This window comes from Cervus elaphus, chromosome 14 (genome assembly GCF_910594005.1).
Source record: "Cervus elaphus chromosome 14, mCerEla1.1, whole genome shotgun sequence".
Lineage (NCBI taxonomy): Eukaryota > Metazoa > Chordata > Mammalia > Artiodactyla > Cervidae > Cervus > Cervus elaphus.
Window position 1 is genome coordinate 48,597,814 of NC_057828.1, and position 24,679 is coordinate 48,622,492.

General features: G+C 41.4%; 1 protein-coding gene across 2 annotated transcripts in view; it reads right to left on the reverse strand.

Annotated features, from left to right (window-relative positions):
* LOC122707550 (calmodulin-binding transcription activator 1-like) overlaps positions 1-24,679 on the reverse strand; it is a 78,084-nt gene that overhangs the window by 39,084 nt on the left and 14,321 nt on the right. Inside the window, exons 2-3 of one of the 2 annotated variants that reach the window (XM_043923120.1) lie at positions 10,304-10,373; positions 5,331-5,449 (exon numbers count right to left, since the gene is read on the reverse strand). The exons of the other annotated variant lie outside the window; for it this stretch is intronic. Coding sequence (XP_043779055.1) covers positions 5,331-5,449; positions 10,304-10,373 — 189 coding nt within the window. The remainder of the gene's footprint in view (positions 1-5,330; positions 5,450-10,303; positions 10,374-24,679) is intronic. 2 annotated transcript variants of the gene reach the window in all.

Genomic DNA, 24,679 nt, shown 5'->3' on the forward strand with positions numbered 1-24,679 from the left:
CTCGGTCACGTGCAACTCTTTGCAACCCTATGGACTGTAGCCCACCAGACTCCTCTGTCAACTTAACCACAAAAGCCCTGCCTGGCCTCAAAGAATGATCTGGGACCAGTCAAACGCTTAACACTGCCAAAATTTCTCACTCACCTTTATAATCAAAAATGCTTTTCAGTTTAGTTTAAATGTGGGAAATATAAAAGAGTCTTAAATGGTCTCCAAAAATGTGTGTCTATGTTTCAAAAAGATAATATGTAAGTACACTAGTACCTGATGCGAAGAGCCGACTCACTGGAAAAGAACCTGATGCTGGGAAAGATTGAGGGCAAGAGGAGAAGGGGGTGGCAGAGGATGAGATGGTTAGATAGCATCCCTGACTCAATGGACATGAATTTGAGCAAATTCTGGGAGCTAGTGAAGGACAGGGAAGCCTGGCATGCTGCAGTCCATGGGGTCACAAATACTTAGTGACTGAACAACAAGTACACAAGTAAGACCAATAACTGCAAAAGCTGCAGCCCTCAATCTACAATTTTGTGAGTTATAGAGACAAAAATTTAAAATACAAAAATACTCAAGAATATATACCTTTACAAAAAAATGATTTTAAAAAAATTTAAAGGTGGGTTCTTGTTAAAATAATTGAAATGAAATATAATTTAATAATTTTCATAGTCATAAAGTCCATTTTTCTTACCTGAATATAAAAAGTTGGGGGGGGGGGGGTATTCAGGATTTAAAAGGCTAATTCTCTCCCTAGAAAAGGCATTATACCCGAGGGTTTTTTTCTTCTTCAGCTTCTCTGTATGTGGTATGATTCTATCAGTCTGTATGTGTACTGCTCCCTACACAGACATTTTTACCATTAAAAAAATGCATTTAATATGAAAATCTCTGAAGCTACCACCACAAACCTTTGCAGCACTTTCTTTAAGATCAATACAAACTGGAATTCTTTTTTGTTTGCTTACTCTGGAGAAACTTTGTGTTAGAGGAAAAACAAACAAAAGAGCATTAATAGTTCAAAAATAGCAGCACACAAAAATGATCTGAACATACTGAAGGAGAACATTTTCATTATAAAAGGTTCATGGTGCTGCATTAACTTCACTTTGGAAGAACGCCACTGAAAACGCAGATCCCACAAGGAGGGAATGCAGTAGTTATAGCTTAAGTCAAACAGCTAATTAATGACTAAACAAAAGAAATTTCAGTCTGGACAACATATATGGAGTACTAATATGTGTAATTATGAAGTAGTCATTTGAGCAATCAGAAAGTTGCATTAGCATAATTATTTCTGGCTCTGGGCCTTAAAAATATCAATATTAACTTAAAATGCAGAAATCTCGTAATAGTTCACCTAATTATGTGAATACCAAAGTGATCATGAAATAATAGTTGGTTCTCTAACAAATGTGCTCTGTGTTGAATACACTTTTTCCTGCCCAGGAAAAAAAAAATCAAGCCTATCAACCTGCCAGTTACACACAGGTACAGAATTTCTGTTTTTAATGTACTTTCTTCCTGACCTAGAGCCCACACATTAATATTCATTACTAAGAGTCAAAACTCCTTCTCTAACACAATCTACTACTTTTTCAAAAAAAATCTCAGACAAAAATACATTAAGTTTATGTATAATACTAGAAAATGAAAAATGAAGCAAATGAATAAAACAAAATGATAAGAAGTCACTAAACAGGGCAAGACCTTGGGGAAGTCATATCTGAAACTGTTCTTGGAACAGAAATGCAGAAAGTATGGGCTCCAAGATCAGGGGATGGGCTTGGACTCCCAAGGCCACCATTTTCAGGTGCTTTATTTAACAACTCTGTGGTTCAAGTCTCCTCACATATATACCATGTAAGAATACTCACAAAACCTACCTCACAGGACTAGGTCAAGGAGTAAACGTGAAGATTTACGGAAAGAACTCAACAGTGCCTAGCATGCAGCAGACGTTCAATAAATGGTAGCTGCCGTCATTATCATCATCATCATCATCTCCTGGGAAAAGAGTGTTTATGGCTGAGAAAGCATAAGCTAAAATTGACTTGTTTTTAGATACAACATTTATTTTGCAATTGCAAACAATATTCAAGAAGGGCAGGAGAGTTCACCTATCCCAGTGAGTTATAAAAGGTTAAAAGTGCTGAAGCAGGCCCTACAATCTCTTTTATTGCTAAGTCTTCCTTGCCAGTGACTTTCAGCTTTACCAAATTTGCATGTGAATCCACAATACTAATTTTACATTAACTCTTTTAAACCCAAAACTAAATTACACAATTGATCTGCCAAGTACCCTAATGTGGTTAAGGGTTATGGGTCTTTGATTAAAACCCTGAAAGACACACCACAGAATGAATGTTCCTGTGAATTAATCAACAACGTAGAAGAAATGAAGCTCAGAAAGAGACAGGCCCTGTCAAGTGTGCTATCTTGACGAAGTTCTTTCACCCTTTTTACCAACAGTCCCTCATCTGTAAAAGGAAACATGCTGTGTGTGAACAGGCACAATCTTGCTCTCCCTCTCTCAAGAGATGTACACACACCGGTCATAAGGTGGGTTTTCTCCAGTAACCAACCACAAGTGTGACCACACAGGTATGACGAAGGGCGCTTCTCAAAAGTACAGAGGAGTCAGATTCTACCCGGGAATTCAATTGTGCAGACCCAGCAGAGAGAGAACAACACGGGTGACAGAGAAAGACGACAGCTGACATCTCATCCAAGCAACCCTGGCCGCCAGTCTCCTTGGCGAGCAGATGCTGTTCAGAGAGTGAGATGGAAAACACACGTCGGCTGTGCTCACAACTGTGCTTATGCAACATGCCCCTCTCTACGCGAGCGCCTGGTCCTGGCAAGTGGAAGCGACAAGAACGTCACGTGTGCACAACACAGCTCCTAAATACCAGCCGACTCCCTCACGCGTCCTCCACTGAGACACGGTCGTCCCTTCCAACCGCAGAGGGACTCCACGCCCCTGGGCCACTGGAGAGATTCCACAGGTCCTTAAGGCTGCCTGACCGTGAACCCACCTTACCCAGGAATCTGTCCCCTTCCGGGCTGAGTGGTGGGTGACATTAAGGACAGTAGGCTGAAGGACAAACGAATTGTTTTGTTTCTATTACCCCAGCCAGTAAAAAAAGAGAAAAGGCAGGTAACCATCACCACATAACACCCTACAGAATTAACAACTGCTGTCACTCTAAGACACCTCTATTTTTCCGGAAGCCAAAACTCAACAGAAAACAAAGCCAAAGTCCTCTACCCTTTGAATTCAGTTATCTCGTAGGATTTTTCGTCAGGGTTGAGCTGATAGATCACTGAAGGCACCTTGGATCACAGGGGAAGAGGGCGGTGCCTTGGCCCCCACCAGCGAGGCCGACCCCCCATGCCCCCAACCCCATGTTTTCAGCAGCAGTGACCACTCCTGCGAACAGCCCACAGCTATCAGATCCCAGTCTCACACTGCACGGGTCAGAGGGGAACACGCTTCAGTCACACTGGGACCGAAACCATGGTCTCCGAGGAGCTACGTGAGCTGAGGTTCTAGAAGAAAATGCAGAGCAACTTCTGATCTGCCTTTTAATCTGGTCCTCTCTAAGAATTCCTTATTGGGTATTTTATAATGTATCTAAAATAATCGTAAGGTGGAACAAATCAATAATTTAGAGGTAAACAAATATATGAAAGTTGAAGGCTGTGTTCAAAAGCTCCAAAAATGTTTTGAAACCACTGATCTAAATAATCTACCAACTAAATTTCTGACACTGTTACCTCCAGCTTTATAACCCTTAAGATCACTAATTTTAATTCACTAAGCAATTACTGGTTTCAACTATAATTTCAAGTCAAAGTTAAAATAAATTACCAATCACATTAAAAATGTAATATTGAAAAAATTATATGCTTTGTTACATTTATAAATAAACCGAAACTGATGTATAATAACATAGCATCAAATCCTCTTTCAGGGATTACTATGGAACATACTGAGTTTTTTAATATTTCATGACCTAGTTTTGACTTAGTGAACGGCTCCCAAATTGTATTATTTTGCTGACAGAGTAACGATCTATGATTAATTTCCAGCACATTTACTTTGTTTTCATGTCTAAAATGTCTGAAACAATTAATAGATGACTGAGTAAAACAACAAGCCTCTAAGCCAGCTGTTAGTCAAAGGTATCTAGTCTAAGGGGGGAAATATAGTTTATGCAAATAATCAATACATACATACCTTTAAAGTAGTTTAAAATCAGTTGAGACAAAACTATGAGGTTCTAGTGAATACTTAAATATATAAACTAGGATAAGTGAAGAGACTTTCACGTAACCTCTTGTAACAAAACAAAAGCATTCTAGATCAGGAATTTGAGCAGAACAATTTTTTTAAAATAAAGGTAAATAGGCAACACTATCTTCTTCTTGTATTTTAATAAAACGGAGCACCCAATACAGGGTAGGGTTTTGTATTTATAACTTGGAAGTAAATGCTGAACCAGCAATACGAACTGATTTAGACCAACTTTGCAAAACCAATGACCCCAGCCATGTGAACTAAAGAAACAGAATTCCCAGCCTGATGGACACAGACTCAAGTCTCATCACCACGTGAAATGGGTATCACCCTAAACTGAAACAGATTTCAAAATAAAAAAGATGACCAAAAAATCCACCTTTAATATTAAAACTTCCAGATTAAGATTTACCAAAAAAAAAAAAAACCCATCATCCAAGAAGATAAGACTCTGACTCACTCTACTTCATCAACCTTCTAACTGGATATCAAATAAACAACCTACTATACAGCCTTCATTATTCATACAAATGCCTTTCGTTAACGTAAACCAGCTAATTCTCCATGCAAACTTTCTTCATCAGAGAGGACCAGAGGCATTTTGTTAATAAGAAGCCTGCCCTTCTCAATTCTACAGAAACTTCACATTGTCAAGACACTGCATGGTCTACGGAACACTGGGGCTGTTCCTCTATTCATGATAAGAACTAAGCTTTAATTGAGATGCAGATAAGAGTCAACCACCAAATGCAAGACACCATAATGCAGGAAAACACAAAGACAGAAACTCATGCCATCTTAGTAAGTCAGCGTGCACATTTGAGATTTTTCAATGCAGGCCAGGCAGATCAGAGATTGTTCAAAACAACATGTTGGTCTCTGTCAAATCCAGATTCAGTATTCTTCTCATTCACAATTTCCTAGTTAAGTATTTTGAATTTAAAGCTAACATATAGTAGTACTGCGCAAGATGACCTAGCAAGTTTGCCCTTAAAAAAATTAATACCCCTAGAAATAGAAATTTATCTACCTCATTAGTGTTCCATCGGTGCCTCTCTTTGGGTAAACTTGAACATTTCGGCAGACATTCAAGCAGCTTTTTCGGTAAAAAGATTTTTACATGACTACTATTGCTGTTCCCATGATCATCTATAAAGAAGAAAACAGTAAATTCAGAGAAGATAATAGAGAAAAGCTCCTTTTAAGTACACTGGCAAGGTCAGAAACAGCAGCTCAGTTTAGTCACTGGGAGACCAAGAGCATCACCCCTTAGTTAACAGAACTCATTGACACACTTCTCAGGTAGCTGGCAGCAGGACTGGTCAAGAGGCTCTACAATGGGATGGAGTTCTTGGCTCCATGGCAAGCAAGTGAACAGGGAATAGCCCAACAGCTGCCCAGAACCTGAGCATTGCTTTTAAAGGTGCTTTCACGAGGTTTCCATGAAGTACATCAAAATCACAAAATGACTTAACCTCACAAAACCTGGAAATCTTCTGTTAACCAGGTGGAAAAAGTTGTTACATTTTTTAGGAAAGAGGACTTAAAATATAACTACTTACTTTCTTGATAAACTAATACTACTACTTCATCTTCTATAATACAAATGAGACTTCTCCTTTCCAAAGAAAAGTACAAATCTGATAAATCTAAGGAATTTCAACCTGCAGGTAGTAATACAGAGGCTGGACTTTCTAGCCTAAATTCTAAAAGCATATTTTAATTAATTTGAGTTATATATATATATCTATATAATTAATACATTTCATCAAAATGTAAGTCTTCTAAATTAATGAGGGACAAGTTCAAGACTCTCAGACTAGATGGTATGTCTGACTACCTTTCCTTTATGTGTTATTTCATTCACTTATTTCTCTGAGTATCATTTCTTGTTTTATTCCTGTAACAAAGTCCCTTTGCCTGGCTGCAAATTTCTTGCCAGGTTTGACACATTTGGGTCAAAGTTTCAAATTACCCAATTTTTTTTTTAATGCCAAATGGAAGCTCAAACAGGTACAAGGCATAACTGGGTACTAAGGAGCAACACATTAAAATACTGAAGACTGACTTAGCTCCAGAAAGTCACGGTTGACATAACTCACTCTGATATTAGGTGAAAAAGGGCTCCCAGTCAGGAGCCCAGGATTCTGGCCCAGTTCTGCTGCTTTCTAATTGTGTGACCTTGGGTAAGTTACTTAATATTTTCCGTTTTCCCAAATCAAGGAAAATGAGATAATCTCTAATTCTCCTCTAGGCACAGATCCCTACAGAATTTACTGTCACGTTCAGTAACTTTAAATGCCTTAGAGTTAAACAACCTTATATAGGCACAGAGGTTTATCAGTTGAGAATACTGAAAGTGAAATACAGTAAGTAATATGTTTTTCCAATCATTTACTACAATTTTGTTTAGCACAGACTACTTTTTGAACATGTGAAAAACATAAGAGAATAAAAAATAATTTCACAGTCCTAATAAAATCTTCTCCAAACATTTTTCATCTGATTAACACATTCCTTCTCAAGGAAAAGATCTTAACAGGAAAATATTGGGCATAGTCATAAAGTCTAAAAAAATTTACTGCATCATATGGAGATATTTTATAGGAAGGAACTTAAGAGTTTTAGCGTACTAAATCTTTTTTGGTCCATGAACTACACAACCAACTGAATTATAATGCATATCCTCTATTTCTAAAAGCAGTATAAAAAATTTGAAAAACTTAAAAACTGACTGCTTTGAAGAATCCAAAATTTTAATTTAACAGCAAAATAAAATTAAAACTTTTAAAAAAAATCTTGCTATGAAACTAAAAAAGAAAGTGTTTAAAAGTTCATAGAAAGTTCTGTATGAATTACGCACTATAAAACCTTTGCAATTTTATGTGCTTATGCATGCTCCCTGCACTTCATCCTCCCAAGGGAGGTGCCATGGGCCATAAAACTTGAAAGCACAGAATTCCAAATCACATGAGCCTTCACCTCCCTTCTCTCTTCTCCTAAAGTGGTTTTATTCTGCTTTTTAAAAATCTCCCATGATGTGTACAATCCTGAAAATAGAGGTGATATTCTAACATCTATACTCAATTCTGATATTTACCAATTACAGGGTAACCTTTTATGAAAAGGGCTCTATGCTACTGTAGGCTTACTTTGAATTGTATATGATGAGCCATAGCTCTGAAAAAACTGTTCAAGTATAATTCTGACAATGAACAGAACATTAAACCCAAGCTTCTAGTTCTATGTTTGTGATCATAACCTGATGTTAATTATCTGTCCTTTTAGTCTCCTCGAAGAACCCCACTGTCCTGGGGCACAGAAAGCATGTGAGTGAGTGTGAGAGTGAGAGAGAGAGAGAGAGAGAGAGAGAGTGTGTGTGTGTGTGTGTGTGTGTGTGTGTGTGTGTGTAGACAGAAACAGAGGAAGCACTCTTTTCAACAGCACACCTAACTGCTAGAGAAAAGGCTTCCATCTTCTACTCTGATACAAAATCAGGCAGTGGTGAATGGGCCCACAGGCTTTTAAAGAGGAAAAGGAGAGTGGCTGGGTAAGCACTGTCTCAGTCGAGATTCTAAATTTAGCACTTTATGGAGCTGTGCAGCCATGGGTTCAAAAGGAAGAGAAGTATAACAGGCCAATGGCTTCCCCTTAATCAGTTTTTAAACTGTGCTATTTCCAGAATTTCAGGTTCACGCTAAATATAAATTAGATGTCTTTAAGAAACATAACGATGGGTATATTTTCCCACAGTGCATTATGAAGATAGCAACTTTAATACTAGGAAAAGAATATCAACAACTCCAACAGCCAAAACGTTAAAACTCATGTTTTCAGTTTCTCTAGTTAAAGTGGGATAAAGAGTAACTCTGCTTTCACATGAGAAAAGAACTGCTCACATGGCTATATTGTGTTTTTTAATTAAATGTTGCTTTTTAATGTTTTTGGAGTAACTATAATTGATATAATAATTAGACAAAACATGTACCAGATATTAAATTCTTGTCTCAGTTCAAGGATTCCAACAGACCTTGAGTTAACACTGAAAATAAGCTATACAGTGGTTTCAACTGCATCTCAGTATTTAAACCCAAAGAGTAAAACTCTGACACTGCAAAATGGAAGTGTCAACCAAATACAGTAGAACATTTCATTATCATTATCTTGCAAAATCTGTGTGTATGATATATGACTTTACAAAATCATTTTCTAACCTACTTCACAATAAAAATAACCAGTGAAGCTCCTGAAATTGACAGATGATTTGTTTGGCTGACAGCTATAATTCTAGAGAATGAACCACTCTTTCCAGTCAACCTTCAAATATTTTCCATATAATAATTTTAGAGGCATAGTATAACTCAACTGGAAGTTTCTAAAATGTTCAAGAAAATTCATTCACTTAGTTAATTAGGCAAAACTTATTTTCATGGTTTATTTCTAAATTTGAGATTTCACATTACCAAATCCTTCATTTAAATACAAAGAAATGTATTTGACCTTTTCCTTGGAACACATTGTTGACGGCTGCAAGGTAAGTCGTAACTGTATTAACTCTAACCTGGAAATGATGCATCCATTTTATTTTGATTCATAATTAATAAAAATTAAATAATTTTGGTTTTTTGAATAATTATAAACTGTTATTCAATCAAGTTGATGATGATTAACCTCTCAACCTCTAGAACAAACTGTTCAAAATAAGTTGGTCTAACGGTGTATCAAATTGCTAAATCTTACTGGAAATATATTTGATCAACAACTTGGAGTGGTAAAATTAAATGGAAGCTCTACAATTTTCTGTTTAGCTCTAATTATTATGTGCTTAGATTTAATTAGTAGGATAGGAACTGATTCAGGAAAACATAAGCGCGTATTGTTAAATTCAAGTCAGCACAGAGCTCACAGCAGCAAACACTGCCATTACTGACCTAAGACCTGCAAATCACTATTCATCCAAAGTAAATATTAATTAAGCACCAACTATGTGCCAAGCATGGGTATGATTTCCTCTTATTCCTTCCAGAGAAATTCTCCAAAATGAATTAAAACCAGTTGTCATTATCCAAAGGATGTTTTAAAGGCTAAAAAAAAAAATTTTTTTAACAGAAATATGTAACTCATTTTGCTATTTCACAACCCCTTTCCTCTTCTTAGAGTGGGTGTGATCATCCGATTTTACCCTTTCCATTTGCAGGAGGCCCAGACACCCTCTCCCTGCCAATCACACTACCAGACCTCTCACCCGGGTTCAGGTCAGCTCAGACTCAGGTTTAATAAACTCCTCTAACTGAATTTACATTTTCGACCTAAAAACATGTAGGCGGGGGCAGATAAAGTGGAGGAGGTCCAGTAGCCTTGAGACCAACTGCCATCAATTTAGGTTTGGGGCATCCTCTCCTGCTTCATTCCATTCAATTTCCATTTGAGCCGCACGTGATCAAGTACATTTATTTTCTACTGTTTATGAGGGAGCAGACATTTGTGAGACTCTATACCAGGCATCCAGAAAGGATTTTACATTAGACCCTCTCGATGAATCCTCGAAATAACCCACCTGGGCATAATTACCCCCATTTTACAGATGAAGAACCTGAGGTTCAGATTAATTTGCCCAAGATCTACAGCTAGTAAGTGGCTCACATGGGATTCAGACATGACCTCTGGTTTTTCTACAATACCACAGGCTCCAACTCTATGGAATTTGACACTAGAATTCCCAAAATTGTGGTATTTTAGGATAGCTAGCATTTGCAGAATGCTCTGAGTTTCCCACGTGATTAAACTCTCTTCCTTTTTTAATCCTCACAGAAACTTTACGAGGGGAGTTTTGTTTTGCTACCCTCAGAAGGATTAAGTAACTCATCGAAGATCACACAGCAAGTTTAAGGCAGAACCCAGGTCTTCTCACTGCTGACCCCAGGCCTTCCTGCACTACAGTGATGGGGCCACTCTCGCTGCCACGCCCACCCCTTCTGTAAGTCAAAAGCTTGCGAATCCTACCTTCTAGAGGTGGCACGGTGTTGAGAACACAGTAGGTGCTAGTTCCGCAGAATACACTTTGGGAAACGCTCTAAGGAAACAGAAAATAAAATGTAAAACTAATCTTTGAAAAAGATAAACACTGGCTCTTCTGTGATATTCCTGCCAAGTATGCAAAACCTGAATCTAATCATGAGGAAATATTGGACAAATCCAAATTGAGGAGCATTCCACAGAATGACTGTCCTGGAAACTAAGAGTGGCAAGGTCATGAAAGTCAAAGAGGACTGAGAACCCTTCTGGATTCAAGGAGGCTGGGGAGACAATAAAGTGCAACCTAGGGTCCCACCGGGCCTCTCTCTACCAGGTCAGCACTGGGTCAACCAGCACCACCGGCAGAGCTCAGAGGATTCGACGGTACAGACGCCTGGATGTTCATTCCTGATTTAGATTCCTGTATTGTGGTGATGGAAGAGAATGTTCTTGCTTGTAGGAAACACATAATAAAAGATCTGATGCTGACAGAACATACCAGTAGCTTACTCTCACACAGTTCAAGAAGGAAAAGGTGTCCTTTGCACACTGTATCTGTGATTTTTCTGTCAGCTTAAGAGTGTTTCAAAATATAAAATACACGTATGTGGAAAAAGACACATACTGGTGAACCAATATTACCTGCATAGTCTTTTAAGAGGGAGCAAACATATGTGCTATAAGTAAGGAAATTGTTACGAAGAACCAATGCCATTTCATTCTGCAGCTCAGTCAACATTCAACAACATTATTACCACTTCCCAATAGTAAGGCCCAAAACCAACCCATTCAAAAGGATGGATCTATGCATGCCCACCAGCAGCACGGCAGGGGGATGAGTCAGGAAGAAGCTAGAGGACCAGGTCTCTGCCCTCAGGCTGCCGCAGGTAGATAAAATTAAAGCTTTCAAATAAAAACCTACCCATAGTAACTTAAAAAAAGGGTTGGGGGATTTCTTTCAGTCTTGCCAGCCAATTATTTGGGGTCCTTTTTTGTTCAGCTGCAGTATTAAATAAATTTCTAGACTATTCCTCCAGCACTATAAACCACAGATTTATATACCTAGAAAACCAAAGCTAGTTCAACAATCACCCTCAACATTTTATGTTCAAAATAGAAAAAGCTCAGTTCTCTCACTTACTAGCTGTCCCTAGGAAAGTAATTTAACCTCTATGTTACTTCATCAAAAAAAAGAGTACAGAAGATAACTCTATCCCCCAACTGAGGGTCGCTGGAAGAAATGGATGGGGTAATGCACATGGTAGTGCTTTAGATTCAAAAGTACCACTCAAATATAAAACGCCATTGTTACTATGGTTCATAAGTATAATCCACAAAAATGCAAGCATTTTCTGAGAATAAACTCATAACTGCCTGGATTTTTTGTGCCACAATGAGGGTTGAAATCTGACTAAACTTACGTCTGTGAATTTCCAGTTTTCCTCCCCATTGACGGTGAGCAAGTGCTTCACCACAGAACAAGTCTTTCTCCACACTATAACCCCTAGCTATCAGGATAACCATCAGTTCCCAATTATTTATTTCTTGTTTCTGGAAAATTCTTGTTCCAGGACTTTTACTGTCTTCCTTCTGCCTGATTTAATCAATAGTGATAACTACTGATCAGCAATCTAGGCCTGAGGATTGCTGTCCCTATGAACCATGGACTAACTTCAGAATTCACGTTCCTTTGAAAAATTCAACATTAGTCTCTCCCCTGACCCCCCAGTGTGGAATTCTAGGCTTCCGGCAACATCCGTGGGCGTCACCAGCAGCAGCCTTCTCATCACAGTAACGCAACATCTCATCTTAATGTGGTTTCCAAATGGAAACTGGAAATTTTACCATGTTAAAAAAAATGTTTTACATTCAAGGCTTAACGTTTTCTGGCTTTCTATTATCAAGGGGAAAAAAAAGACAGCTCAGGTTTACCACCAATCATGACATCTCACGAAAGTTTTCAAAACCACTAATGGACAGAGGAACACATTAATGAATAGCTTCATAAGAAGAACTTTTACACCTGACTTCAGAGTCTGATGACAGGTAAATGTGTGGTAAGATATACTGAATAACAAATTGAAAGAAATGAACACTAATAACAACAAACAACATATGGAACAGAAATATCAAGAGCAACCAACCATGATTTCTCAACAGTGCTACCACAACAAACGAAGTCTTAATAGTTAATTTGACCAGGAAAGAAACTTACTCAACCTGAGAGTGAAACTGAATGTCATCCTAACCTCAGAAACACAATGTTCTCAAAGCAAACAAGGCAAAACAAGCTAACTCACATAAGCAATGGCTGCCTTGCAGTAAGCACCCAAGGGCCAGATCTGAGCTAGGTCCTGTCACGAGACCCCTGAGGTCTATTTCTAGACCTAGCTCTGGAAGGAAGAGAGGAGTGTCTGTGGGTCTGTAGTTCTGAGCCCAGGACCACCACCCCCCAGACGGGCCTGGGGGAGACAGTCAAGCTCTCCGTGCACAGGACAAAGGGGGTGGGGAAACAACGCCAGCTCTGGGCTCCCGTCTCCGTGCTGCCCTGGTGCTGCCCCCGCAGGCTGGCTCTGAAGTCTGACTCAGTCATGCACACACCCCTGCCCCCTGTTTCTCAGGAGCCTCTCCCACCCCAACCTCTGACACAGGTGAGCGGCCAGACTGGTGCCACCTGAACAAGCTGTGCTTCTCTCCAAATGCACCCCTCTTTATCTCCTTCCAGGAGCCCCACACCTACTAAGGGAGCACCTCACACGCACCAGACACCATCCTGGGAGCTGGGACCCAGCAGTGAACAAGAGGAATCAAGATCTGTCCCATGGAGTATCTGCCAGTGGGAAAGGCAGGTGGAGAGTGGGATAAGCGCTGTGAAGGAATAAAATGGGGTGATGCACCACGACGAGGAACCGGGTAGGGGAAGCGCCACAATGAAGAGCCGTGTAAGGGACGCACCACAACAAGGAACCAGGTAGGGAAAGCTCTGCTCTGAAAGCATATCCACCTGTGGGTCGAGGGAACTACCTGATTAGAGCATCAGGAAACCCTGACTCGCGCACTTACTAGACTGAGTGGCTCTCAGCGTGGCTGCAATTCAGTCATGGAGAAAGGTTTTTAAAGTTCTGGTGCCCAGGCTGCAATTCTGACCATGTAATGCACAGGGATGGAACCCAGGCAGCAGTAATTTTTAAAGGTTTCCAAGTGATCCCAAGATGTATCCAGGGATGGGAACCACTAAGATCAACAGCTATGTGAGTTTTCTCCAGAGAGAAGTGGGAGGGTGACCTTGAGCAGGGCATCTCCACTGCAATGCACATGTGGGTCATCTGAGGATCTCTCAGGTTCTGACTCACAGGTCTGAGTGTGCCTGAGACTGTGCCTCTAGGAAGGCCCCATGACTCATGGCCACACCTGGGCTATCAGGAACTAGATGATCGGAAAGATCAGGAAATAATCTAATAAAGATCCTTCCAGCCCCAACACTTCAGATGGCACAATCCCATGAATTCTTAATGGCCTGCAAAAGGACTCTCGTCTGTGGACACAAACTCTAATACAAAACTGTATCAGGAAAGCCATGCACCAGAAGCAAAGCAGACTACAGGGATGGTCACTCAGTTGAGTTCAGGGTCCAGAGTCTGCCAGGAGCACCCAAGAGAGGACAGAGGAGCTCCTGAAAACACACTCCCTGCCTTCAAAAAGTACATTTAACTGGAGACAATGGTAAAAAGAAAAAAAGTAATGAAATAATACATGATTTATTAAAGGCTGAAGTGAATCGATAACTGTGGAAAACCAGTAACTATCTGTGTTTCCAGCACAAACTCTTCAGGGGCATGGAATATGCTTTATCATTTTTGTCTCCCTTCAGAGAACCTAGGTCAGTGTGTTACACATAGCTACATTTATTTTATATATTTACATATATACACACACACACACTATATATGGTTCTGGGTGATGGAATAAATGAAACAAAATGCTATATAACAAGAAATGATAAGTGGCTTTTGGACAGAGAAGCGGCATGATGAAAACTGTATTTACAGTTCTTTGAAATAAGCACTGGCAATGTTTAAGACTCTACAGAGTCCCTTTAAAACCAACTGAGGACCCACAGAAAGGCCACACTGAATGCAATAAACCAGTTGTATCAATTAAAAGTGACAGGTCAAGAAGATTTTTGCCATGGAGTTTTAAAACTGATTCTTGAAATTCACCGATCATTACATATGACGTGACATATAAATAATCAAAATGAAGGCAGAGTGCAAAATTCTCAGCACCTTTACTAGACTCACCAGTTTTGCCTAGCATTGTTAGGCAGGCTAACTCTTAGAACGAACTTTATCATGGCTCAAATACCATAAATATTTACTTCTTGCTCGTGTAGAGTCCACAACAGTAGGTCAGAAGGCAGCTCTCCCCCCAGCCATGGCTCTGGCCCCAGATCTCCTTCCATCCTAGGCACGAGCCTTCCTAGTTCACTGGGCTCTTCTGCAGCAGCCAGCAGAGAGGAAAGGGCACGGAAATCCTGCGGAGGGAGGGCCCTGGGGCCAGGCCTGGAAGTGGCTCGCTTCTTGGCTCTCATGCCATTGGCTAGAATACGGCCACTAAGCCACGCCTGACTGTAAGGGAGGCTGGGAGAAGAGGTCTGGCTACCTGCCCAGGAAGAGGAGACCGGTTTTGTGATCAGCTCGCAGACTCTGCCACAATGCCATTTGTAATTATTTTTTTTAATTACAGAAGAGTCAGTCCTCTCAAAAATGCATCCTGAACCTATCACCTCCACCTTTAATCCCTAAAGCCATTCAGCATCTAAACCCAATCTAGTAGTTTTTCTATCCTGATAAATATTTTTCTATCATATTCAAAATAAGACTATATCTAGGGCATCCTTGAAGGGATGTCTGGCTTTTCCAGTACTTAATGCCTGGCACATAATAGAAGCTCAAATATTTGCTGAATTCATGGATGCACAGCATTCCCAGAAGTTCATGGAAAGGAAAAAGAGTGATCCCGTCTCTTGCCCTGGTGATTGTAGGGTTCACTGAATAAAGACCATCAGTCTTTTCAAGAATCTCAGTCTCCCTCTTCGAAGGCCACCCCAGGTTGCCACCCAACCTCTGCTCCATGAACAATCAAGCAATAAAAGTTCCTTCTGACCCACTAAGAAGAATGAAGGGGTGAAAACATTCTGCCATGTTCATGGACACCAACAAAATCAAGGCTACCATTTGTGGTGATAGCACAGGCCTGCTTAACAGAGGGTAACACAGGGCCTGTCAGAGACCAGGCTCTGGAGGCCTCCAGAAAATCCTCCCAGCTAATGACCTCAGAGTCTAGAAAAACACCATGCACCCTAAACACAAACCACAAAGGGTCAGCGGGGGGGAATAATTACATGGCATACTACAAAAATATTTTGTGCTCACATATTACCCTCTTTTCAAGAAGTTTAAAATATACTGTAAGTGTGACTATAATAATCTTCCCAACACTCCTGTGGGATAGAGACAAAATTAAAGTGTGTACTCAAGTTAAAAGGAGTCGTGGCTGACTTCCCACTACTAGGGCCAGCACAACAAGAAAGCAAGGCAGTAACCTCTAAGGTAATTGGGGCACAAACCATTTTAGGCTCTCAAATTGAGTTCAACACCTAGAATAGAGTTCAAAAGCAAACAAGTTGCTAAAACAGACCACAAAACGGTTGTAGGTCTGAGACACTTACACAGGAACTAATACTACAATTTATCAAGCCTGATTTATGACCTAAGAAATCACATTAATTGATTCACTATTACCAGAGATTCATGTAAAGCGTATTTAAAGTGATTTCAGAATGAAAAAAAAAAAATTTCTTCCTAGCTATGAATCACAATATCATTAGAATTTTTATAAATTTAATTTGGCTAGGAAGCCAGTATACTCAATACTCTAAAAATAATCAAAGAGCATTTATTAAACATTCTCATTTGTATAAACAGATTCCAGTAGGACATATTCAGAAAAAAAAAAAAAAACTATATAAAATTTAAAATTACACTTTTTTTAGCAGCACTGATAACTTTTTTAACTCCTCAAAGAGAGACAGCTATCAACCCAACAGGCTAGGCATTTTATTTTATTTGGTATTATGTACATTTAACAAAGGTTTCCCAGGTGGATCAGTGGTAAAGAATTCACCTACCAATGCAGGAGATGCAGGTTCCATCCCTGGGTCAGGAAGTTCTCCTGGATAAGGAAGTGACAACCCACCCCAGTATTCTTGCCTGGGAAATTCCCATGGACAGGAGGGCTACAATCCATGGGGTCACAAAGAGTTGGACACAACTTAATGATTAAACAACAACATTTAACAAGCACGTTCACATATACAATCTTACTCTGGCCCAACAGGCAGCAGCGCAGACATTATGTCTATTCCAGACACCAAGGCCCAGGCACAGACACTGGTCCAGGGCCACAGGCGGGCCCTTGGCAGAACCCAGCGGAGGTCTCCCTGCAGGACTCCTGGGCTCTCTCTACACAACATAGGCTCTCCCCCTAATAATGCAGGGACTCAACGCAAAAGCTAGGGCAAAGAAAGTTCACAAGCTGCCATGACAGAAAAGTTCCAGCACACGAGGAACATGGAAGAATACCCTGCAATCCATGCAGGGAGTTCGACACCCTAAAGGAAAGACCAGCTACACACAAGCATGATGCCAACCTGGTAAGAAGGTTTTCCTGATTCTCAAACATTTTCAGTCCACAAATCACAGATCACCTATCACCCATCACCACTTGCTATAGCCCCCTAACTAAAATCTCACCAAAACCAAAGAAGAGGAGGACACCATTTTGCCTAACAGAGCAGTGAGTGACATGCCTCCTGAATGGAACCCAGTGGTGTGGGGACTCACCTAATTCAAACGCAACCAGAACTAGAAAGGACACCAAGACATACTCGGAGGCCAAAAGAGATTGGTCCACGCCCGAAAGCTCACACACTTCATTTTGAGAAGGACCCCCCAAGCCCAAATCCAAGCTGAATTACTGTTAAACCACTCACAATTCTACTGAGTTTAACCATCAAGTTGCCAAGCCCAGAGGAGGTCAGAAGCAACAAGTCAGAAGGCGATGGACAGACAAGTGGAAGCAAGAGTGACAAGAGACAGCGAGGACAGATTTTTGAAAAATTACACACAAGGACTTGAAAAGCACTGCAGTTTGGGGTCATTTATCACAAAAGCAAACAGTCCTAAAAATATCACAGCATTAAAATAAAGTCCAGTTCCATAACTTAGGTACAACATAATGAACCCAAGCTAACAAGCAAAATGTATGGTACAGTCTATGTGTTCTACTAAACATGGGGGGAAAGAAGTACAGTTAATGCCTTCTGTCTGCAAATCAATTTACATTCCAAAAAATACTTCCATATGAATTACCTCATTTGATCCTCAACAACATCCTACGGCAAGCAGAGCAGATACCTCCACTGGCCAAGAATCTGCAGATAAATAATTCAACCTTAGCCAAGGCAGAGGGTTTATCAATGGCTGTGATAATCCTGTTATATTCATCTGTCAATTCATCTCACAGGAGAGAGCACTTCTGCAGCATCTATGCCCCTCAACAGAGGATGAAGAGAGAGAGCAGGGAGCTTCCTGAAAAGGGTCACCAGCGTGACATACCTGAATCTGGAACTTCACCTTCAAAACCCCTACCATGCCTCTGTGCCCCATAGCCCTCTTTATAAAGAACCATCCTTTGCTCTCTCATGCCATCACCCTCCCCTTGTAACGCCATGGGGGACTACCCGTGACCCCATCCCCTTAGTGAGCACACACTCCCGTATAAGCTCCCCTCCTTGAGTGTGCACTGGACTGAGAGACCTGCTTCTCACAACAGAACGTGTCACTGAGACAACACCTCCATGACTAGGCAGTGTATACAGTGCCTCCATCCTGCTGGCAGACACTCTTCTGCTGGCTCTGATGAAGCAGCTGCCATGCTGGGGAGGCCCATGAGGACTTATGGGACTCAGAAGCGTGTCCATCCCCAGTTGGGCGTTCAAATGTGACCCCAGCCCTGGCCGACAGCTTGACTGCAGGCTGTGAGGTCCTGAAGCAGCAGATCAAGCCAAGCCCTCCCTGAACTCCTGACCCACAGGCCAGATAACAAGTGTGTCCTCTCTATACACCACTAAGTTTGTAGTAATTTGTTACAGCAGCAAAGATAACTAATATACCCATCAGGGCCTAATAATTTCTTTTCTCAACCTGGGACATTTCACTATTTAACTAAGTTGTTTCACTAAGTTGAGTTTTTCTCAACTTAGTCATTTCACAATCATTTTATCAACATTCTGCATTTACCACCAGAACTCTTGAAACAATTATCTACTCTCTCTCACTACCTTGTTCTCATCCTCTCAACTCACTATCGAACCAACAAAATCAGTACTTTTTTCTTAGTCTTTGTTCTACTTAAACTCTTGGCATTACAATGGATAACTCCTTACAACCCTGTGCACTGAAGCATCTCTGATTTTGTGTTCTCACTCTCCCACCTCTCTGGCCATTCTTCCTGGTCCTCTCCCCTCCGTCTGACACTTAAATGGAGGCATTCACCACATTTCTGCCCACAAGTCCCCTCTTTTCTCTCATGACAATTTCACCCACTACTATGACTTCTACTAATTCATCTGAACTGATTCATTCCTTCAACCAACAGACACTGTTCTGGGCAGAGATGGAGCCACAAGAAAAGACAAATAAGGTCTCCATATCCATGAAACTTACTTTCTCCACCAGAGGCCCCTCCGAGTCAACTCACCACCCTTTTCCACCCTGTCCTGTGCCAGGAAGGCTGACTTCTACGGACTCCATCACCAGGCTCCCTTGCCCTCTGAAAGTTCAATGAGGAAGGAAAACAGGGTGACAGGGCTGACCCCCTAATCTCTGATCCACACTCCCAACAGTCACACTGTACACAGACATGCTACAACAACCCCATTTACACCTGAAACAGAAATGACACATTTGCATCCAGTCACCCCAAAACATGGGCTTCTCTTGTGGCTCTGCTGGAAAAGAATCCACCTACAATGCAGGAGACCTGGGTTCAATCCCTCAGTTCAGAAGAGCCCCTGGAGAAGGGAAAGGCTACCCATTCCAGTATTCTGGCCTGGAGAATCCCAAGGACTAACTATACAGTCCACGGGGTCACGAAGGGCTGGACTTGACCGAGCGACTTTCACTTTCACCCCAAACGATACCCCCCTCCTGACTCCTCACTCAGTTAATGGCCTCACCTGACACCAGTTGTTGAGGTTCAAAAGCTAGAAGTCACCTTCACCTCTTCTCGTCTCTCACAGTCCATAGACAGTCAGTCACAAAAGTGTGTTTCTCTCACACATAAACATACAACTCAGTCACACCAGCTTCTTTTTCCAGTCGACTGCTACAGACATTCTCGTCGGGAGCTGCTTTCTGCCAACTCCAGTCCCTCCTGTTTTCACATTCATTCACTCGAACATTTACAGGTGCCTGGTGCTCGAGCCTCTGACCACCAAAGATGCAGCTCTAACTGAAGGATGAAGAGCAGTAAGCCAGCAACTTCAACACAACTATAATGTGCTATGAGCAGGAACACCATAAAGTGCTACAAGTGCATCAGGAAGGGCACACAATCCAACCTGAAAAGAAAGGCAAGGTCCAGAAGGCTTCTCAGCAAGTGTGATTTAAGGAGAAACCCAGAGGACAAGCAGAGGCAGTGGACAGAACAAATGCCTGAGTACGTGTGTATTTGTTTTAGAGCAAAGCGCACCTTCTAAGCCAAGGCAATGACAACATGCAAAACCTAAAACCAAGAGAAAGCGTGGTGCCCTGGTACAACCAGAATCTAAAAGAACTGACCACAGCTGGAAAATGGAAAGGAAGCTGGAGCAGTAAGCAGGTGGCCCTTATTAGCACCTTCAAGGAAAACAGACTATCCAATCGACCCCACTCCTATGCTAAAGAAGCAATTGTAGAAGCTGCTCCCAAAGCAGAGAGAACAGAGGCCAGACTCCTCAGTGCGCCTTCCCAGCCTATACACCTGCCCCCCACCTACTTCTCCAGGCTCATCTACCCACACGTACCAGGAATCCCAGCCCCAGGACTCCTGGCTGTGGGCCTCAGCCCCATTTCCTCTGCTAGGAAACTCTCCTCAAACCACCATGTTTGCCTGTCAGGGATGTGGCCAAATTCTACCGCTTTCCAGAAGTCCTCCCAGGTCCTCCCAGAGCCTGATGACAGCACTCCTCTCTTGCATCTGCATCTGCACCCCTGCACGCTGGAAGCTTCTGGAATATGATGAACAGAAGTGAGTCCTAATTTCCAAGACTAAGGAAAATATTCAGAAAAATATTCGATTTACCAGTATTGCACTCCGAAGTAAACAACCAAAGAAGGTCATGAAAAAACAAATATTTTTGAATTGTATAAATACAATCAACCAAAAGCCTAGATTTCTGTATGTTTTCAGAAAGTATCTTTAAATAAAGATGGCTACACACTGCCTGATAAGATTAAAAAACGGTGAGTAAAAAAGCTCAGAAAGGCCAAGCTACTTGCTCAAAACAAAAACACAAGGCACCTAAGGGTTAAAGACCAGAGTCAAGTCTTCGGGGACCCCTCAAAAGCTACAAGCAGCCAGATATACCCAGGATATCCCCACGTACCTCACTAGCCAGCCCTCCAATTACCTAAAGCTTCCCCCATTCTCCCCTCACTTAATGCCTGGTTTCCTTCAGGTGCAGCTCAGGAAGGATCTCCGAAGCTCCCACATGAACAGATCCCTTTCTGATGCCCTATGCTCACCTGCATAGTATGGACCCGACGCAGCACTAGAAGACACCTGCGGTGTTTCAGCCTTACATAATTACACGACACCTTCCTTAACTGTCTCAGTGGTAAAGAATCCACCTGTCAATGCAGGAGATGCAGATTCGATCTCTAGGTCGGGGAGGTCCCCTAGAGAAGGAAATGGCAACCCACTCCAGTGTTCTTGTCTGGAGAATCCCATGGACAGAGGAGCCTGGTGGGCTACAGTCCATGGGGTCGTAAGAGATTCAGACACGACTGAGCAACTAAACACACACCTTAATTAACACTGGTCTCCCCATCAGCTGCATGAGGACAGGGGCCATGTCTGTACTCCTCTGGGCTGGCACTTTATTATTATTCGTTGAGTAAATAAACTGCCTTAAGACTGTAACAGTAACTGAGAGTCACACAGCCCCCACAGGACTACAAGATCCTAAAATATTTTCTGACACCTCCAATAATAATATAAATTTTAATGTCACAATATTATTGTAACATATTCCAACACTTTGAAATTAAATGTTCATACATGGAACCTATTAATTCTCTATTAATCAGAATGAATGCTAACCAGAATACCACATCTTTTCTAAACATGCAAGGCATCAGCAAACTTTCACATGGTAAGAACACACAGCATAAGAAGCCTACATATACACAGGCTACATGGACAACTATTCGCTCTCTTGGAAACTGAACAGTCCAATTCCAGGCTAACAGGGAATTAGTTTTTCAGCAACGCAGCTTACTGCAGTAATGAATTAAAACAACAATTTTTTTAGGGCTAGATGCTTGGCTGCTTGAGTTAGCCAGTGCGTGCATGTGTGCTCAGTGGCTCAGCCATGTTTGACTCTCTGTTACCCCATGGACTGTAGCCTGCCAGGCTCCTCTGTCCATGGGGTTTTCCAGGCAAGAATCCTGGAGTGGGTTGCCACTTCCTACTCCAGAGGATCTTCCCAACCCAGGGATCAAACCTGCATCTCTTGCACTGGCAGGCGGGTTCTTGCCCAGTGTGCCACCTGGGAATCCCGAGTTAGCCAACACTAGTTCCCAAACAGCGGATCCATAAAATGGATTTAAACTGCCCAAATTGATCCCTAAATTTAATATATAAGCCCTATCAATATAAAAACTGCCTTTTTCATAGAAATTGACAAACTGATCTTAATACTCTTATGACAATTCAAGGAACCCAGAACAGTCAAAACAATCTTTAAAAAGAACAGTTCAGAGACAGACATTTCCTGATTTCAAAACTTAACTACAAAGCTACAGTAACCAAGACAGCAAGGTACTGGCCTAAGGACAGAAATAGGTCACTGGATTAGAAATGAAACTCCAAAATGAAGCTCACACTCTTATGGGCAGCTGGTTTCTGACAAGGGTGCCAAATACTTCATTGGGAAAAGAATGGTCTTTTCAAAAATGTATCAGGACAACTGGATATCCTGGATGAAGCTGGAAGGATGAAGGATGAAGCTCGAAGCCTATCTACTTCACAACATACAAAAATTAACTCAAAGTGAACCAGAAACCTAAATGTGAAAGCTAAAATTATTCAACTCTGACAAGAAAACATAGGTGTTGATTTTCATAACCTTGGACTAGGCAATAGTTTAATTATGAAAGCAAAAGCAACAAAAGAAAAAAGCAGGTACATGAAACTCAAAATTGAGAACTTTGGTGCTTCAAAGGAAACCCACAAGAAAGTGAATCCACAGAATGAGAGAAAATATTTGCAAATCCTACATCTGATACGGGATTGTTACCCAGAATATATCAAAAAACGCCTACAACTCAAAAGCAAAAAACTAACTCCATTCAAAATGGGCCACAGCCTTGAACAGACATCCGTCAAAGCAGACATGCAAATGGCCAATGAGCACAAGAAAAGATGCTCAACATCAGTGGCCTTTAGGAAATGCAAACGAAAACTACAGTAGGACACCACTTCACATCCATGAGAATGTAGTTGTTGTTCAGCCACTCAGTCATGTCCATAAGAATGGCTACAATCAAAAAGACAGACAACAGCAAGTGCCAACAAGGATGTGGAGGAACTGGAACTTTCAAACATTGTTGGCAGGAATGTAATATGATGTAACCATTTTGGAAAACAGTTTGGCAGGTCCTCGATAAGTTAAACACAGAGTTACCATATGACCTAGCAATTCCACTCCTAGGTGTACACTCAAGAGAACTGAAAACACTGTCCACACAAAAGCATGTACACAAATATTCACAGCAGCATTATTCACAGGAGCTAAAAGGAGAAATGTCCATCAACTGGTTAATAGATAAATAAAAGGCGGTATATATATACAATAGAGTACTATCCCACCATAAAAGAAATGAAGTTTTGATATAAACTATAATGTGGATGAAAACATCATGCTAAGGGAAAGAAGACAGTCACCAAAGGCCACATAGTGTAGGATTCCATTTGTATGAAATGTCCAGAACAGGCAAGTCCAGGAAGCGAGAGTGGACTATTAATTGCCTGGAGCAGAGGAGAGGGAGCAAAGCAAAGCGGCTGCTAACAGGCAGAGGTTTCTTTCAGGAGTGATGAAAATGTTCTGGAATCAGACAGTGATGACAGTTACACAGCTGTGTTTAAACACACCAAAAACCACTTAATGGTATATTTTAAAAGGGTGAATTTTATGGTAAAAGAATTATACCTCAATAAAGCTGTCATTTTACATTTTTAAAATTTATTTATTTTTAATTGGAGGATAATTACTTTACAATATTGTGATGGTTTCTGCCATACATCAACATGAATCAGCCATAGGTTGATGTCCCCTTCCTCTTGAGCCTCCTTCCCACCTCCCACCCAAAACTGTTATACTGAAAAACGAGTCAAATCCCTTTGACTACTAAAACCATCTGATGATTATGTTTCTTTCAAACATTATATACTTGCCTCATTTGTTAAGCAGAGCATAGGTGGTGTTGCTTTTGTGAATATACTCAAGGTCATCACTATGAAGCACCAATCACTGAGCAGCTCACAGACCTCAATGGTGTGCTGGCTACTAGCCTCTTACAGAGACCTCCAAACCTGCTCTCTCAGCCTTCAACCTGTTTGCTCTCCTTTTCCTTCCTCTTTTACCATGAGAAATCAAGAAAAACCTGAGACTAGATGCAGGAAGGATAAGAAGGAAAAGCAAACAAGTGTGCATTCAGTGGCCATACGTCCCTTAAGACATAGGCTGCTCCCTGTTTCCTCCTCCGGACCTCCGCCCTCTTCAGAGGCAACATCTCCAGACTCCCAGGTTTTGTGGTCCACGACAAGGGGAAAGGCAAGGAAGCCCACCCAAGCATGTGAACTGGGGGACACCTCAGAAGACACAGGCACACCCCGCCACAACTGCCAGTTCTCCCGAGAACCACAGGGCAGAGGCTGCCGGACCACGAGGCTGCCACGTGTACTGCCTGCCTCGTCACCACTGATTTACCCATACACGTGCCCGGGCAGGCTGAGGGTGCTGGGCCTCGTGGCTGG